We start from the raw sequence: 17131 nt of genomic DNA, 5'->3' as shown, positions 1-17131 counted from the left end.
TGGTCAGTTGACTCTGTGGACGGACAGTCAGATAGAGTGATTACTATAGGGCACCCTTATCTTCGATACGGGGCCCTAATAACTCCTGTCTGAGTATTATATCATTATGCAAAGTAAGAGTAGAAGTTTTAAAATATTCGAAAAAATGATATCGTTTTAATTGATGAAAATTATATAACTCCGTGGCAAAACAATATACCATGTGGCTCACAAATTGTTTCTGTTCCGTAATAAGCAAGATTTGATAACAGAAAATTCCACCAATGCTTTTTTCCGTGTATAGTTAAAGTTGATATATTTTAAGACACAATAACTCTATAAACATATTTGCAACATATTCCCTATATGTTTTTGCTAATTCCATCCATAAATCAATAAATGTAGTACTTGTGACCGAATCATATATATGGGTTAAGACAACATTAAAGTTATGAAATATGCTTTGAATTCTATAACACTTTAAGTTGGAATATTATACATATTCAAAACGAATGTGTAACAGTAAAAATGTATGGTCTATAAAGACATCCCGTTAAGAATTACAATAACGACAATACAAAGGGGCAAATTATATTTTGTTAGCATGACTGCATCTGACAAATCAAATTTTGAATCACAATTATAAACATAAAAGAAGAAAAAAAAAGAAAAAATGACCGGAGTCTGGACAGTCTTATTACTTCAAAAAAGGCACAACGCCGCTACGTACAAGTAGAGCTCCTACTGTCAAACACCCCAGCACCGCTGCCAATTAGGGATTGGTCTACAGAACAACCGACTTCATAATAGCTACTCATACTACGTAATGATAAAGCTCTTATGATTGCCTTAACCTACCGCACATCATCGTTACTTAGCAATAAGACCCCCGACTGTCTAACAGCCACCGCATACAATTCCTCAAAACAATCATCAACAACTCGTCATTTAAACGTCTGTCAGTGGATAGTTTAGACACAAACTAATATGGTTTGGTTACAATTGATAAAAATGACATGTTCATGGCTATCATGAAGTCGATACTCAATAACAGAGCTAGCTAGCATGGTTGTGGTGACTGAATACGTTCCGCTGCAAAATCTGCAGAACATCATAAGCCAGAGCTGCTTACCCAGCACTTTTCTGTGCTGAAATAGTATTGGAAGGTTCGTTTTGTGTATATCAACAACCTTCGGTTATCCAAGAGAAATAGGCTTTTCAAGTGGAAACTGCTGATTAACGTATGTACCGATTTCAATATCACGGAACTTTGGCATTCACACAAAGTTATCTATATCATTTCAGCAAGGCTGCTTCGCATCAGTTCCGTCGGGAAAAAAAGCGTTTCCTTGACATTAAACCAGCACTCGTATTCTTTACATTAAAGACACAATTGTATCGCTAAACAGTCATAACAATATTCAGTGATGTCACATTTTCACCCGATGTACAATCACTGTTAATGGAGCTCCCCGTGTTCACTTAAACGTACACCTGTCGACTCGCAACTCGACAGATTCCTAATTTTTGCCGAACACGGTAGGTGAGACCTACCACTTAATCACGCGACTTCACTGGGGGAGCTCCGGCAATAAGTGATGCTCTCAAATATACCGGAAGCATCAATTATCATTGCTTATAAATTCATGGTATTGGGAAGTATTATTTCTATATCCATAAAAACGATTTTCTCAAAAGTCTCTTTCCTTACCGGCATAAGGAGTGCACGATCGTACGCTTTCTTGTGCGTTTATTACCTTATGTTGAAGTTGCTGTTTGTTTGCGAGCAATATATCCGGTGATTTCTTAAAATAAATCTTTTTTGCGTTGCTTTTAAGAGAAAACTTCTTTGTCAATATGATTTCCTCCACTGATTTAGGCAACCTCGTCATATTCTCCTTCTCAGAAGATGAGCTCTTGCATTTATGACCGCCTTTTTTCATTGCGTCATGCATCTCTTCAGAAGTTATCATGTTACTGCAGGTCTGTTTGTTGTCGATAGGATCGCTGATGGAGTTGTTGCTACAAACTTGGTGGTTGCGTTTGGTTGGGGAGTTGCTGACTGGTGTAATGTTGGTAATATTGGTGGTGTCGCTGTTGGCAATGGCATTGCTACTTGATATGCTGCTTCTACTGATGTCGGTACTGTTAGTTCCTTGATCCGATTTTGCCATGTTTTTTATTCGTAAAGACAGCTGCCGCCATGTGGTTAATATTATCGTAGTATCGACCTCTGCCTCTTGTACTGTATGCGCAGGTGATGTGGATTCATAGCTGCTTCTTTCATCGATGGTACACGAGCTGGCGTTTTTGCCCACAACGCATTGTGGTGCGGGAGTCAGGGAAGAAGAATCGATCGAATCTCCTTTCTGTTCGATCCTGTGTTGGCGCATGTGACCCGTAAACATTTCTCCACTTCTAATTTTTAAACCACAAATCCTGCATTTTTTATATGTTATGTGCATTTTGAGATGACGTGTTAGATCATCCTGCGAAAAATGAACCTTTTGACACGTCGTGCAGGGGAACCTATGTTGAGGGGAAATGCTGAATGCTTTCTCCTTAGATTTTCTGTACACGTTACATTTTTCCTGCACAATATGTTTCTTACAATCTTTTTCATCCATAAAATAGTCACTACAAAAGATGCACTTGACATGGACTTTTCGCCTATGTTTTTTCAATCGAGACCGACTGTGAAATGCCCATGAGCATACAGAGCACTTCCGTAACTTTAATTTCTTTATTTTTTCCTTTCGACTTATTTTCTTCAGCTCTTTGATGGTTTGTTTGATTGTTCTACCGTGCCTTTTCAAATGTTCATAAAACTTATTGTTAGACAAGTGTACATTACAAGCTGGGCACTTCCTCGCGTTGATTCGGTCATGCGTTCTTGTGTGTTTCCCGAATTCGTCCATTGTTTTGAACTCAGAATCGCAGTCTTTGCATGTGTACATCGCTGTATCTTCAACCGGGAAATTGACACCAGATTCATATTCTTCCATCATCTCCTGCTTTTTAACATCTCCACCAGAGGTATCGCCGTTGTCCATCTCTTCTTCACCCGAGTCTTCGTTTTCAACATCAATGGATTTCGGGTCGTTTTTCACAGTTGCATGATCTTGCAGTGTCCTGTCTGTAGTTTCAGCATTGTTATAATTTTCTTGTTGGTCTTCGTCGTCCTCCTTTACAGATGTGGCCGTCCAATTACTCGCATGTGGCATGTAATTGTTTCTATGGTCATACGCTTCTGTGACTTCTGAAAACACAGATGGACAACCAATGTCTGGTGTTCCAGTCATTATTTGCACACATGCATAACATATCGGTGCAATCTCTGAACGATATTTGTTCTCCATATCACTGAAAACATCATCAACATCAACTTCAGGGTGAAATTCTCTTTTCACCTGAATGAGTTCCTCTATTTTCATCACTGCTGCACAGCTATGGCAGCTCAGAAGACATGGTCCATCCTTTGAACTGGCAAAAAGCTGGTCGGGAGGAACATATTGGTGACTCAGATCAAATACTTTCTTTCCCGTATTGGTATCTATTAGCTCCGCATCCCAATCCCAGTCGACTTCATTGGAATCTCCGACTTCTACTCCGAACACGACAGGCATGCTGATAGATACGGCTCACCTCCTACAAATAGTAAGGTTTAATAGAAGTGCACATGGCAAGTCTTCGAATAGAAAGGCCAACAAAAAAACAGCAGCCAGGAGACAGCGGTGACACCGTAGTAAAGATATTTTATTATTTTAACCCAGAGAACCGAAAATAAGATTTAAGTCAGAGATATGAAACGCCTGTTTTTGGGTGTGTTTTGTTTTAGAAATATTACTGGTTTTGGCGATCAAAATCATCATTGCTATGAAAAGAAGCTCATTTTCAATCTAAATTTCCCTTATTATAATGTTATGACACATAGACAGCGACAAGCCTAGAATATGCCGCATTCAACGAGGTACTTGAGAGCTGCGACATCGCACTAAAACTACCGTCACACAGATCATCAAGAAATAGTAATTCGACTATCCGACACACCAGCTTGAAATGTCGATGCAAAATAATTCTGTAACGTATACCTGCTTGAATAAGCTGAAAATCCTATTATAAAGTCCATCCCATGTTCATGGTGTGTCCCCAATGTTAATTTATTTAATACATGTGTGTCTATTAAACCATACAAACACTATCAAGTATTTATTTCACAACTTAACACCAAATATTTATTTTCTAAACTTCTAATCATGATGCGACACCTTTATTTAATTACTGATCAAAGAATAACAAATGCATCCTCCAAGGATATATCCTATGAACACAGCTGACGACAAGGGCAATCGAACATTTAGGTTTGCTTCATTTTTGTATATGTTAGGATACCGTATAAAGTATAATATTATTTACGATGAATGAACACCGATTTAGTCCATTGGTTTCTTTTACAGACTGGCAACGAGTTGGGTGTCATTGGTTCGTCTTTTTATAGACTTGTACCGAGTGGGATTCCCCTGGTTTGTCTATTTATAGACTTGTACGGTGTTAGATTTCACCTGTTCGTCTATTCATAAGCTTAGATGGAGTTGGATTTCAATCGGTTGGTCTATTCATAGACGTGTACGGAGTTAGATTTCGCCCGTTGCTTCATTGGTTTATAACGTTAATGTAATGCTAGTATCAAGATATGCATGATTAATTTTACAGCTTCTCGGTGGTAACAAATAACTATATAGAGAAGATGGAGAAATACCCCACAGAAACAACATAAAACAAACAAAAAGACCTAATGAAACAATAAATAAATAGGAATGGATGATACAAAAGTAATTCGATGATAATGAAGAAAACACATCATGAAAGAAGAATACAAATTTGTACAAATTCATTTTTAACTTTTTAAACACTTACGAGAAAGTTACATAACTAAAGCTGACAAGTAAGAAATAATTCATAAGTAAAAATGATATGATGATTTTTAAACATGTATCATTGACAATGCTAGGACACTCATGGTAAAAACAAAAAACTGATTAAGTTTTATATATTTTATTTCAAACAAAATATCCGCCATTCGATTCGTATGTAGCCGGTTGGTGGCGTAGTTACCTGTTTGGAGTCGATCTGGTTTCTAGGAAATATCAGCGGATGAATGCAGCACAAGCCAGGACAATCTAGGTAACAAAATAAATATATTTATACAATTAATAAAATATAGAAATTCAACATAAGCGAAAGAAAATAACATCTCCTTTATATAATGCTTAAAGTAAATAAGTTTGTAATCTTTTATGAACAATATAATATGTCAATTTTTGACCATTAATTTTATCCTCAATATGAGCCTACATTAAGCCACATGGAAAGGAACTCCGGGATCCACTATTATTTCTTTTTGATTAGCTCTGATTATCGACGTTGCATTTTGAACAAAAACACTGCACACTAATTATGAATACGTAACAAGCATGTTGATAGTAAAGGGCAATTACTCTGCAAAACCTTTCTGAATATAAAATTTATAAAGCCTACCAAATTTCAATAAACTAACAATTTGCGGATTATACAGGGAAAAAAACTTGGCCAAACTGAAACTGGCGGGAGGAAAATATGTTAAGTATAATGACTCTTTCAAAATCGTCAAATCAAAAATTCAATTTGGAATTGTATTTAAAGAAAATAAAGTTGAAGTAATTAAGTTTTAAAAAATTGACAAAGTCTTCTCCGGACAGACACAAAATACAGACATCGCTGTGTAATTCAATTCAGTAATTTATGTTAAATCTAGATTGCATGTTTTATGACGGAATATTAATAACGTTCAAGTAATATTTAAACAAGAAGAGCATCCAAACTTGCTGCCTCCAACTGCATGATCGTAAGAGGCGACTAAATTTGGGACCTTATCTCTTCTCTCCTTTCTAAATAACTTTCGTCTTCCTAATGTCTCCCTTGACAATGCTTCACTTTTGGCCATTTGTTGAGCGTTCGCCCCTGTGAGGAAGGCTTTTGGTTCTGTCCCCTAGCCGAGACATACCAAAGTCTTTAAAAATGGTAGTTTCTACTCCTGCTTAACGCTCAGCAAATTAGGAGTGGGACGACTGGTTCGCCCGTTGTCAGTATAATGTCACCGGGTGGGGCGTCCTGCTTGGTGTCTTCGGCAGTATGTCTCAGTGAGGTAGCACTATAAAGTCGGCATCAGTTCCGCGCTATCACAAGGAGACGAACACGAACATATCACAGCCTCCCCAAATACACACACATACACTGCACGCATGCATCTTCCACACAGGGGAGGCCGTCCTTAAATGACCTTAGCTGTTAATAGGACGTTAAACAAAATCAAACAAACAAACAAACAAGCATCCAAACTTGTTGTCATAAATGCAGTATGACAATCGTATTATCAACATTTTATACACAAGTCAACGCAAGTGAAACCACAAAAGGTAACTGAGTTCATGATAAAACATTGTACATAACCTATGTAAAAAAGTGTGTGCTGGATAGTTGTTTGCTAGGATGTAAAGATATGTAACTTATAAACATAGTACATTTCAGAGTGTATGCAGATTACCTTACATCAGTGAATCATATTCCAGATTTAAACGACGTTCATATACATTGTACGTCCCACATAACACTATCAGTGTACGTCCCACATAACACTATCGCCCGGATCCCCTAGATCACCCTACACCTCGACCAACGTTGTACACTTGAATGCCGAAGCCGAGGAGCTTTACACACATTATATATTTTGCACACGGGCCCAATCATCTGTCAGGAAGCTCTTCCCCTTTTATGCATCGCTTAAATTCTTATTTGATTGTCAGGTGGCAGTGCGATAAGGCTTTACACATGACACGTACGCCCTTTAGCACCGCCTCCTATAGAGCAGTGAAAATTTCCAGCAGACACTTGTCTACAATGTAATACACGTTAATCACCGCCCGCGGTTGGATATGACCTTTGGGTCGTAGATCTAGAGCAGGTAGTATGTGCGCCTTACGATCCGATTTGACACACTATTTACGGAGCAAATAATGCGTCTTCCTACACTCAAACTTAAGCCTGGTAACTATTACAGTGTTATAGGTGGACCGTAACGGTGTTAGATTACCCACACTAGACAAGAGTGTAATAATGGAAAAGTTTACCCAACTAAATCAATTGCTACAAGTTCTAACTTGTCACACAGAAAAACGTTCTGGTTCTTTTTAACGGATATGGTGTTGGATTTCTTCATTATCTGTTGATCATAGCTAAGCTAAATAGTTCAGCTTTAAACCTTTTGTTGTATATCTCAAAATGATGTTACATGATTTAAATGGACCTTTTTCGACACGTGTAATTCCATAGTCGTGCTAGGACATTGATGAAGATATGACTCTACTGATCACAAAACGATTATTGCGATATCGTCGATAGATCAAAAATAAAAACAGCTATTTTAAGTATGTCTGCCATACACATTTTCTGCAGCTCACTCCATCTATTGTAAACTTCATTAGATATTGTCTATAACTATATTAAAAATGACACTTTATGATCAAGACAATTTCGCCGTAATATTGTAAAAATATTCACAATTATTATAACGAAATCATAAATGCAATGTAAACACTGATTATAACGAATCGGCAAGCTATATACATATGTACAGTTGTGGGATCGCACAACGTTACACGATGTGCGCTGTGCGCACGATGTGTGCACGGTGTGTGAACGGTGTGTGCACGATGGGCGAACGATAAAAAAAACCATGTCATTCCCTCAAGTAGTGATTATGACGATATCACCGATAGACACAAATAACCGATGAACGAGTATCGTCAATACACTCAATGCACAACTAACCAACGATTAACGGATATCGCCAATACACACAATGTACAATTTATCAACAGACTATCATAGGGTATCGATAAACACGATATACATCTTAAGAACAAAAGTGTTACGATATCGCCGATACACACGATGAACAACTAACCAATGACTGATCACAGCGATATCGCTAATATACACATCGACCAAGTAATAAAAAACCGAATATCGTCTTAAGACACAACGTACAATTAACGGAGAAAAATTATAACGGAATCGACAAAACTTAGTGAACAACTAGCCATTGTATACGTATTGGATATCGCAGATACACAAAATGAACAATAAACAATTGAACGATTATTGGATACTGCCAATAGACTCACTCTATAAATACTGAGTATTGAAATATCGCCGTTACACACGATAAACATATTATACCCTATGACAACTAGATAACAATATAACGATATCGAAGATACACACGATAACCAGATTATACCCTGTGATAACTAGATAACAATATAACGATATCGACGATACGCACGATAAACAGAGCATACCCTGTGATAACTAGATAACTATATAACGATATCGACGATACGCACGATAAACAGAGTATACCCTGTGATAACTAGTTAACAATATAACGATATCGACGATACACAAGATAAACAGATTATACCCTGTGATAACTAGATAACAATATAACGATATCGACGATACACACGATAACCAGAGTATACCATGTGATAACTAGATAACAATATAACGATACACACGATAAACAGAGTATACCCTGTGACAACTAGATAACATTATAACGATATCGACGATACACAAAATAAACAGAGTATACCCTGCGATAACTAGATAACAATATACGATATTGACGATACACACAAGGTTTTTAAATCAATAAACGATAATCTAGCATCGCCGATAAACACAATGTATACCTAATTAAAGAATGATTATCGAAAATATATACAATATAACAAGGAGCGAAATCAAAATATCGCCGATACAATATATCACTTATCAAAGAACGATAATAAAATGTTGCCGATATACAATGTATCACTGTTCAAGGAGCGACTATCGACAATATACACAATATATCAAGGAGCGAAAATAAATATCGCCGATACACACAATATATAACTTTTCAAGGAACGATAATCGAATATGGCCGATTCACTACATGTTGACTTATCAAGGAACGATTATCGGATATCGCCGATGCGCAATACACATTCAACTAATACGGGAACAATGACACAAAATTCATTGCAATTCAAGGAACAATATTTTATCGATTATCGACGATACATTAGAAAACAATGGTCTATTATGAAAATATCGCCAATACACAAAACGTAGAACCAATCCAGGTACGATTATCGAATATTGCTGATACACATATTATATAACTGACCACAAAACCATTATCATGATATCGTCAATTCACAAAATGAAAATTTTACATGCATTATGATACCAGGCCGATATAATATAAACCAACCACAACAGTAATGCCGAGACCGCCTTTAAAGTACAACTTGCCGCTGAGCCATCGACAACACGTACAACCTACAAGATCGACTATGATTATCATTATTCTCGATATAGCCTCTTAAATAATCACCATCAACAAACGGGTATGACGTTATCGTACGAAAAATGTACCAATAATACTGATATCGCTGAAAATATTTATGAATATTATGTTCCAAGAACCACGCCCTATTCATTTCACGTACGACGATATCTCCAATACAATAAATGTTACCAAGGAACCAATATGCCTAAATTGCCGATAAATTACAGCGAAGAACTAATATAGCTACAGCGATAGTCCACCCAATGCACATGTTTCACAGACAAAATCGATTTGTTAATGTCCAAATGGTACGATTGCAGTATTAAAGAATTCGGGTACATTTCCATACCTCCTGTCTGTGAACTCTATCCCAGGACTGACGCTGGTGTTATCTCGTCTGTGTTTAAGTAGTGCGCGCTTTCTACAACAAACCGTCTGTGTACGACTGGTACATCTCGTTTGGTGTCGAGCGTCCGAATGGAAATGGGATTGAGCTTCAACACGCTTGTATACAGATTTGCCCACGAACCTTAGAAATATTGTGATTGGATACTAGTAAATTGTTTTTGCACACGGTACTGTGCTCTACGCCCCTCCCCTTCTTTTATAGATATTTACCCCCGCTTGTGGTTCCGTTGGATTAGCATTACGCGACACACCTATTCACCACTTTGCACACGACACATAAACTCATAAGCCCCGCCTTCTGCGGCAGTGGAAATTTCCATCGCGGGGATGGTTTGTGGTCGGGCTTGGTAAAACATTCGATTGACCTAAATAAAGACCACACTCGGTTAACTTTAGTGAATTAATGCGCCAAACCTCATGTGTATATATTCTTGACGGAAGACCGTGAGTGAGTCACCGCTCCAAACAGTGTTGCCAGACGTTACACCACAACCTCACGACTCTAACAGTCAGACGCTTGTTATCTGTGTACGCTGATCCATACAGAGAATATCGGTTAACTTATTTACGGTGTTATCATTTATTCACGTAACAGATAAATGTTGTGTAACGGCTGGGTCAGAGTATAAGATTCAATGCCTTGATTTGTACACCAATCCAGCAGTGATTTAGGTATGTCGACGTTCCGTCGGTGTAAACGTTTACTTGCTATAAATCTTCTCCGACCGTGACGACCCAAGACATTGTACATAATGTAAGATAAACTCGAGGTCAACACCAATAGCTAGAAGACGAAATGTCAAACTCGGGATATCAGCCTTGCATGTATAAATCACAATTTCTAAAAAATAAGAAAAAGAAGCACACATTTTTTTCTGAACATGGATCTCAAGATTTCGACTATAAATCACAAAATTACCAATATATTTCACTACTTCCGGATATAATTTCAAAGACGTTTTGAATATAAATCACTAAATGTGGAGAATATACACGAAACGATAATTTCACAGTATAAATAGCAAGATTTAAAATATAAATTCCACAAGATGTTCAAACATATATATATATATATATACAATGTTCTACAATCTACATGTATGTATGCGTACATGTATATATGTGATACGCTACAAGATAATTCCATAGTCCCGAATGCTACAGCTATGATAAATCCTTTCTGATTTATTTTAATCTTTGTTCTCAATTCTTATTGGTATCACACATTACACATCACTCAGTATTATATATAAACATTTCCCTCCAAACATGCAGTATAGCGTGGATGAAATGTTTTCGAAAGCATAAACCTTTTTCTTTTTCATCATGTATATTAGAAACCCTTTAAAACACAATATATTTTGAGATATTTGGAACAAAGGTTTCACATTTTACACGATTTTATTCTTCCTATCTAGGACAGCAATAAAGTGTGGGATACACCTATTTTGATGATAAGAAGGTCTGGTATGTTAATCTCAAGTCTGCCCAGGGGGTGATCCGATATACCCTATTGTACGAAGACAGGTTGTCTAAGACTTGGTATACGTGTATTTAATATAAAAGTTTCACGTTACCACAAAAACTAAGGAAGTCTGAACTGGTAATCAGTATTGTCAACCGATACATAAGGAATAGAACTAATTAACGACGTCAGAAATTACAACGAATGTTGCCACCAGAAACTAAAGACGTCATATTGATAACATATGTTGCCATGACAAACTATTAATGATTAAAAAACAGTGAGTGTTGCCAAGGAAAACTTATGACGTGGGGAATGATAATAGCGTTGCCACGAGAATCTAATGACGTCATATTGAGTGTTTTCATGATAAACTATTGACGTCTGAATTATAATAATTAGCGTTACTAGGAGCAATTAATGACGTCGGAAATGATAATTAGTGTTGCTATGAGAAACTAATGACGTTTACCCCTGTGTCCAGTTTCTAACGTCTATATAAGCCCACCAGACCTGCTATAGGTAGTCCATTGCTAGTTATTAAACATTAAATAGACGTTTTATGAATTCGACCGTGGTTGACCTCTACTGATGATGTCACTGGAAGACTCTTTTCCGTAAACCATCCCAGGGGGTGTTTCGTAAGTCTGGTTTCTAAAATCGGGTTTAACCATTTTCGATAAATGCAAAAACGAAAACGAACACCAAACCGGTTTCACTTTCTCTTTTCTTTACACAAGGTATCACAGCGCCGTGGTGGGTAGAAACCGCACGCAAATGACCGCGTGCTTTGGCTGAGTGATGTGTGTATACAAACTCCAACAAAACGTGGGCCATCAAAATTATATAAAGTTTCAAGTAATGTATTAAAGTGAGAAAAATACACAAAGAAAATTCCTTTAATATGCAATTTATAATATATCAGACGTAAGAGTAAGGACACACTATCTCAACAGAAACAAAAAATGCTCTTGTCTGAATTGTTTCTTCCACTCTCGATGACATATACTCCTAGGCATTACACGGGAACATTATCTTGAGCTAAAATGTTTTCCGTTCATCGAAATTGTCAACTGAGAAAAGGGGTCCGAGGGGCCGAGCCATTATACCAACAGCTGCCAGTCGAACACAAGTACCAATATGATAGCTTAATTTACTCTCCACACAGAGGACACCCCTCAAATCAACAAACCACCTGTTTATTTACATACTGTATCGTTCTATACTATACATAATCAGAGATGGTTGCAGGACAGTCCTGGGTAAGGAGATACCTAGGTACTTACTGTTATCCTATTCAATTCAAGTTTATTCCGGGGGCCTTACGACCCATAGGCATACATAAATATAATACATAATATTACATACATATGTGGAGAGTGATCTCTCATGACATGCATACAGAACACAGAAAGTAACATATACATGTCTGAATACGATACACAAACAACATACTAACAGAGACGGGAGGTAACTCCTCGGCAAAGCTATCTTGATTGCGATTACATAAATGCCAATTATTACTAAGTTTAATGAATATACATTTTACACCATTGGCAATAATACTTGTATAATACAGACAGACAGACAGACAGACAGACAGACAGACAGACACATACGGACGGACAGACAGACAGACAGACAGACAGACAAACACACACACACACGCACACACACACAGAAGTATAAGTAATAATTATTTTTCAGTCTAGGCATGCTTTTCTTTGCATTCGAAATGATACATGAAATACATATGAAAGGTGTTTAACGATAACTTTCGCTTTTAGCCAAAGTATGTTTTTCTTTAATTAACGACAGAATGCCAAGAAATACATGGTTACAAAACATACCTATTGCATACGTATTTGGAGAGTGATCTCGCATGACAAGCATACCGAACACAGAGAGTAACATAAACATGTATGTATAAAATACATCATAAACATAATAGTAGAAGAAAAATTGACTTAAGTTAAATTTAACTTAACAGACACATACTGACGGAGATGAGTCAATGTTTCCTTGAATGGGATTACATTAGTGCTGAGTCAATCTACCACTTATGTACCACTTATTGATTAAGTTTAATAATACATATATGTTGTACAACATCAGCAATCATACTTCTATTATACAGACAGACAGACAGACAGAAGTAAAAGTAATAATTCGTTTTCAGCGATGTCATGCTTTTCTTAGAATTCGAAATATACCTGAAATACATATGTGAGGTATATAACTATAATATTCACTTTTAGCCAAAGTGCGTTTTTTCTTTTCTTAAAGGCAAAATGAATATATTTTCCAAGATTATTTAGTTCCTTAACATTATTTATACTTAACAGTTGCACAAGTTTGAAAACGCTAGGTGATTTATAATAATACCTTTTAATATACCTTTGTCTACTTTCTATATAAAATGGACATTGCAGTATAAAATGGAACTATACTATACGAGAAGTTACAGTACATTAGATACCAATCAAGGTAAAACGTGATAAGGGATAAACGTCATATATGAGAATACGTCGAAACAACCTCATTATAGTCCAACTACCACCTTTCAAGCTGAGAACTATTACTGTATGTTACTAACAAGCGGCCGCCTCCTTGTACAGTACAGTACATGTACATTCCGCCATGTGCCGAATGAGATTATGAAGCGTATCAAATGAAAAAAAAGGCTAACTGCTTTGTACCTGATATTTTAAATTCATCACAGGATGAAATGCATCAATACTAATTGGTTTCAATGTTGCAAGAGGGTGTCTGCTATAATTTTATCAGCATTTTTTACACTCGTGAAGTATAGGATAAAACAACTTTCTTTTTTACAAAAAATAATAATCATTTAATGAGGCAAATACAGAAAGTATTTAATGAACAGTACAGCTCGGGAATATCATGCGTGCTTCACATAAAGTGCTACGAAGACTACAGCTCCATGTAGGGCACGCGGATTAGGGGAGGGGATAGGACGTTGTTTTTGGTGTCTTTGTTGAGAATTAGAACATGGAACTCGAGTCATCGCGATTAAAACATGAAATTTAGTTTATACTGTCGACCTATTGGTCTCGAGTTCAATCCGAATTTCAAGTTTTAATCGCCCAGTGGAGACATTCAAACAACGTACTATCTCCTAATAAGACCATGGTCTATCTAATCGTCATTACATCATTAGCACACCAATGACGAAATAATATCATGACACACCTAACTAACATGTTAATCGAAAAAAAACACATTTCAAAAGTTTTCTGGCCGACATGTTTAAAGCTCATATCTAAAACTTTTTTAATAACTACAATGTATGTGTGTTATTTATTATAATTCGTTGTAATATTATATCCCATGACGTACAGTTTTGAACATCAGGTTGGAATTCTATACCTGATGTGCTATGACGTGTGAAGTGAACTCATACATTAACAAATTTTTTCGTTTTTTTTTTTTTTTATTATTAAAAGGCAAGTTAAAACACGTTGGTATTGAATTTATTAGAGCGTGCATTTCCGGCTAGTCGCACACTACTATTTGTACAACTTGATAATGTCTAACCCTGAAGCGCGAGAATTATGATCGGCATGAGGTCAGTCAGCCGGTGTTCTGGGTAAGGCGCGGGTTTAGATCTAAGCGTCCGGGACGACTAATGTCCTTCCTATATTTACATTCTGTGTTGCATTTGCCTATATGTCGTTAGTAAACCAAATTGCAGTATATGAGACTGTATACTACAATTTACAGCGATACGGCCAGTGTAGGAATACAGCTGGTACAAGGTAAACAAACATTCCGGGTTCGTTAGCATTTAGCAAAATAGGTCATCGCAAAAAAAATAAAGCAACTTGACAAATTATAACAATATAAAGAGATATGGCGGGTTGCTATGCCTATTTTATCAAAGCTATGTTACGCACATCCAACCGTGCACTGTTATGACGCGTCCGCAGGTTTGTTATACAGGTAGCAATATCGGAATCCCGTGTGTCTAAGAATAGATTATTGTAAACAGACCACATATTTGGTATTTCGGCATTATTTGTTGGTGTTTAAGCACTTGATATAATTACTATTGCAAGTTGGAGGGTAAAACAAGGGTTAGACATTATCAAGTTGTACAAATAGTAGTGTGCGACCGGCCGGAAATGCACGCTCTACTAAATTCAAACAACGATATAAATGCAATTTGGGTGACAGATAAATATTCATGTCGCCCTAATTTATCTGTCACCCAAATTGCATTCATACCGACTGTATACTACATCTGGTAACAGTTCAATGCTTAAATAAATATGGTCTCATAATTATATGGGACAGAAGATAATTTCTAAAAATTGTACAAGATCATTGCTATATTAACAAAATCAGGAAGACGTGTGTTATGGGAGAGAATATATAGATATTTGGGTAAAAGCAGTGAAAAAAATATTACGAAAGGGAAGATGTACGAAGTGTTTTTGGGTAAACGCTTTCAGATTTTTGCTATGATTATTGGGTAAAAAAGGCGAGAATTTAATTATGGGAGTGAAGATATGGAGGTATTTGGATGTCGGCAACATAATGCATGTGGAATACAACAATATTATTTTCGATATTTTTTTCCCGGTATTTTATATACAAATAAAAATAATCATTATAATTTAAATGTTCAGTTTTCTCTTATTTTACTTCATCATTTCAAACTGCAAAACACGGTGAAAGTTTAATCAAAATCTGTCAAATGTAAATGAGCCTCGAACTGAAAGGACTTCTACAGATAAATTGAATTCCAAAATACATATCGATAGCACGATTTTTTTTATACATGTATATCAATCTCTTCGGGGGGATAGGGTATGTGCCCGACCCCCTATTTTCGCGCCACTGGATCCGGATCTCGCCCCACGTGCATTGTTTTAACCACCAAGCGTTCTTGTTGCTATTGTATACTGGTATATACATACATCATTAGAAAGCTGTTAATGACATACTACATGTTAATGATAGATTCCATACCTCCTGTCTGCAAAATAATGTCAATAAACTCCAAAGCTTGACGTGGATCCTGCACTATAAATGTGCTCTTTTACTCGATCAAGAGCGTGCTCCTGATAAGTGACATACACACACATACACATGTGCTAATACTTCAACTTATGTTTTTTTACCCCCACGAATACAACTTTCGGATTGGTCAAAACACTTCCCACGATGCTATACTCTTTGTCAACAAAATACGTGCCTTACGTACCACACCTGGGAACGCTAACCAATCATTATTGAGTTAACAAGCTGTGACCACAATCACCCCACTGTTTTCGGACTAAAGGGAGCCAACACTAACATATCTCTGTATCAGATATGTTACAAGGATGGGTACTTGTTACACGGAGTGTACACATACAAACGTTTACACAAAATTTGTTATTATTCGGTTTCTTCACATAATTTGACTGGAGGAACAGAATATTCTCAAAAACTCGGGTGATCATGTGATTATCTAGTTGTGTCTTTCTCCTAGGGGACGACAAATTTTTGGAGTACATATATGTGCAGTGTAGATTTTGAAGAGCATACAGGCGCGTAGCTACCCTGTAAGCCAATAAGCCCGGGCTTGCACATGCTTTTGACAAGTATAGGTTTTCATAACGTTTTTTTCTCTTGCTGATACTATAAAGTGGAGTTTAAGTTTTGAATATAAAGTATAAATATATAATTCCTCAGATATGATACATTGTTAATAGTTAGTACAAAAATGTATGAAGTTTAGAAATGTCCATTGCATTAATGGACAGTTCCAGGCGGAACTAAACTGCTCGATTGAGTCAATTGAGAAACTCACGCCCGCCGCGCCAAACGTA

General features: G+C 36.7%; 1 protein-coding gene across 4 annotated transcripts; it reads right to left on the bottom strand.

Annotated features, from left to right (window-relative positions):
- Positions 1-6: 6 nt before the first annotated feature.
- LOC110465519 (zinc finger and BTB domain-containing protein 49-like) lies at positions 7-16448 on the bottom strand. 4 transcript variants are annotated; one of them, XM_021521439.1, is made up of 3 exons: positions 16287-16448; positions 5095-5159; positions 7-3627 (listed from the first exon to the last, which is right to left on the bottom strand). In XM_021521439.1, exon 3 carries the CDS (start codon positions 3603-3605, stop codon positions 1671-1673), a length of 1935 nt encoding a protein of 644 aa, XP_021377114.1. In that variant the 5' UTR covers positions 3606-3627; positions 5095-5159; positions 16287-16448; the 3' UTR covers positions 7-1670. The 4 variants fall into 4 exon arrangements, with proteins under 4 accessions (XP_021377114.1, XP_021377096.1, XP_021377088.1 ...); XM_021521421.1 differs by lacking the exon at positions 16287-16448 and adding an exon at positions 9768-10018; XM_021521413.1 differs by lacking the exon at positions 16287-16448 and adding an exon at positions 6563-7492.
- Positions 16449-17131: the final 683 nt, after the last annotated feature.

This window comes from Mizuhopecten yessoensis, unplaced genomic scaffold, assembly GCF_002113885.1.
Source record: "Mizuhopecten yessoensis strain PY_sf001 unplaced genomic scaffold, ASM211388v2 scaffold1591, whole genome shotgun sequence".
NCBI lineage: Eukaryota > Metazoa > Mollusca > Bivalvia > Pectinida > Pectinidae > Mizuhopecten > Mizuhopecten yessoensis.
The sequence above is the reverse complement of the archived record's forward strand: the minus strand, read 5'-3'. Positions and strand labels throughout refer to the sequence as shown.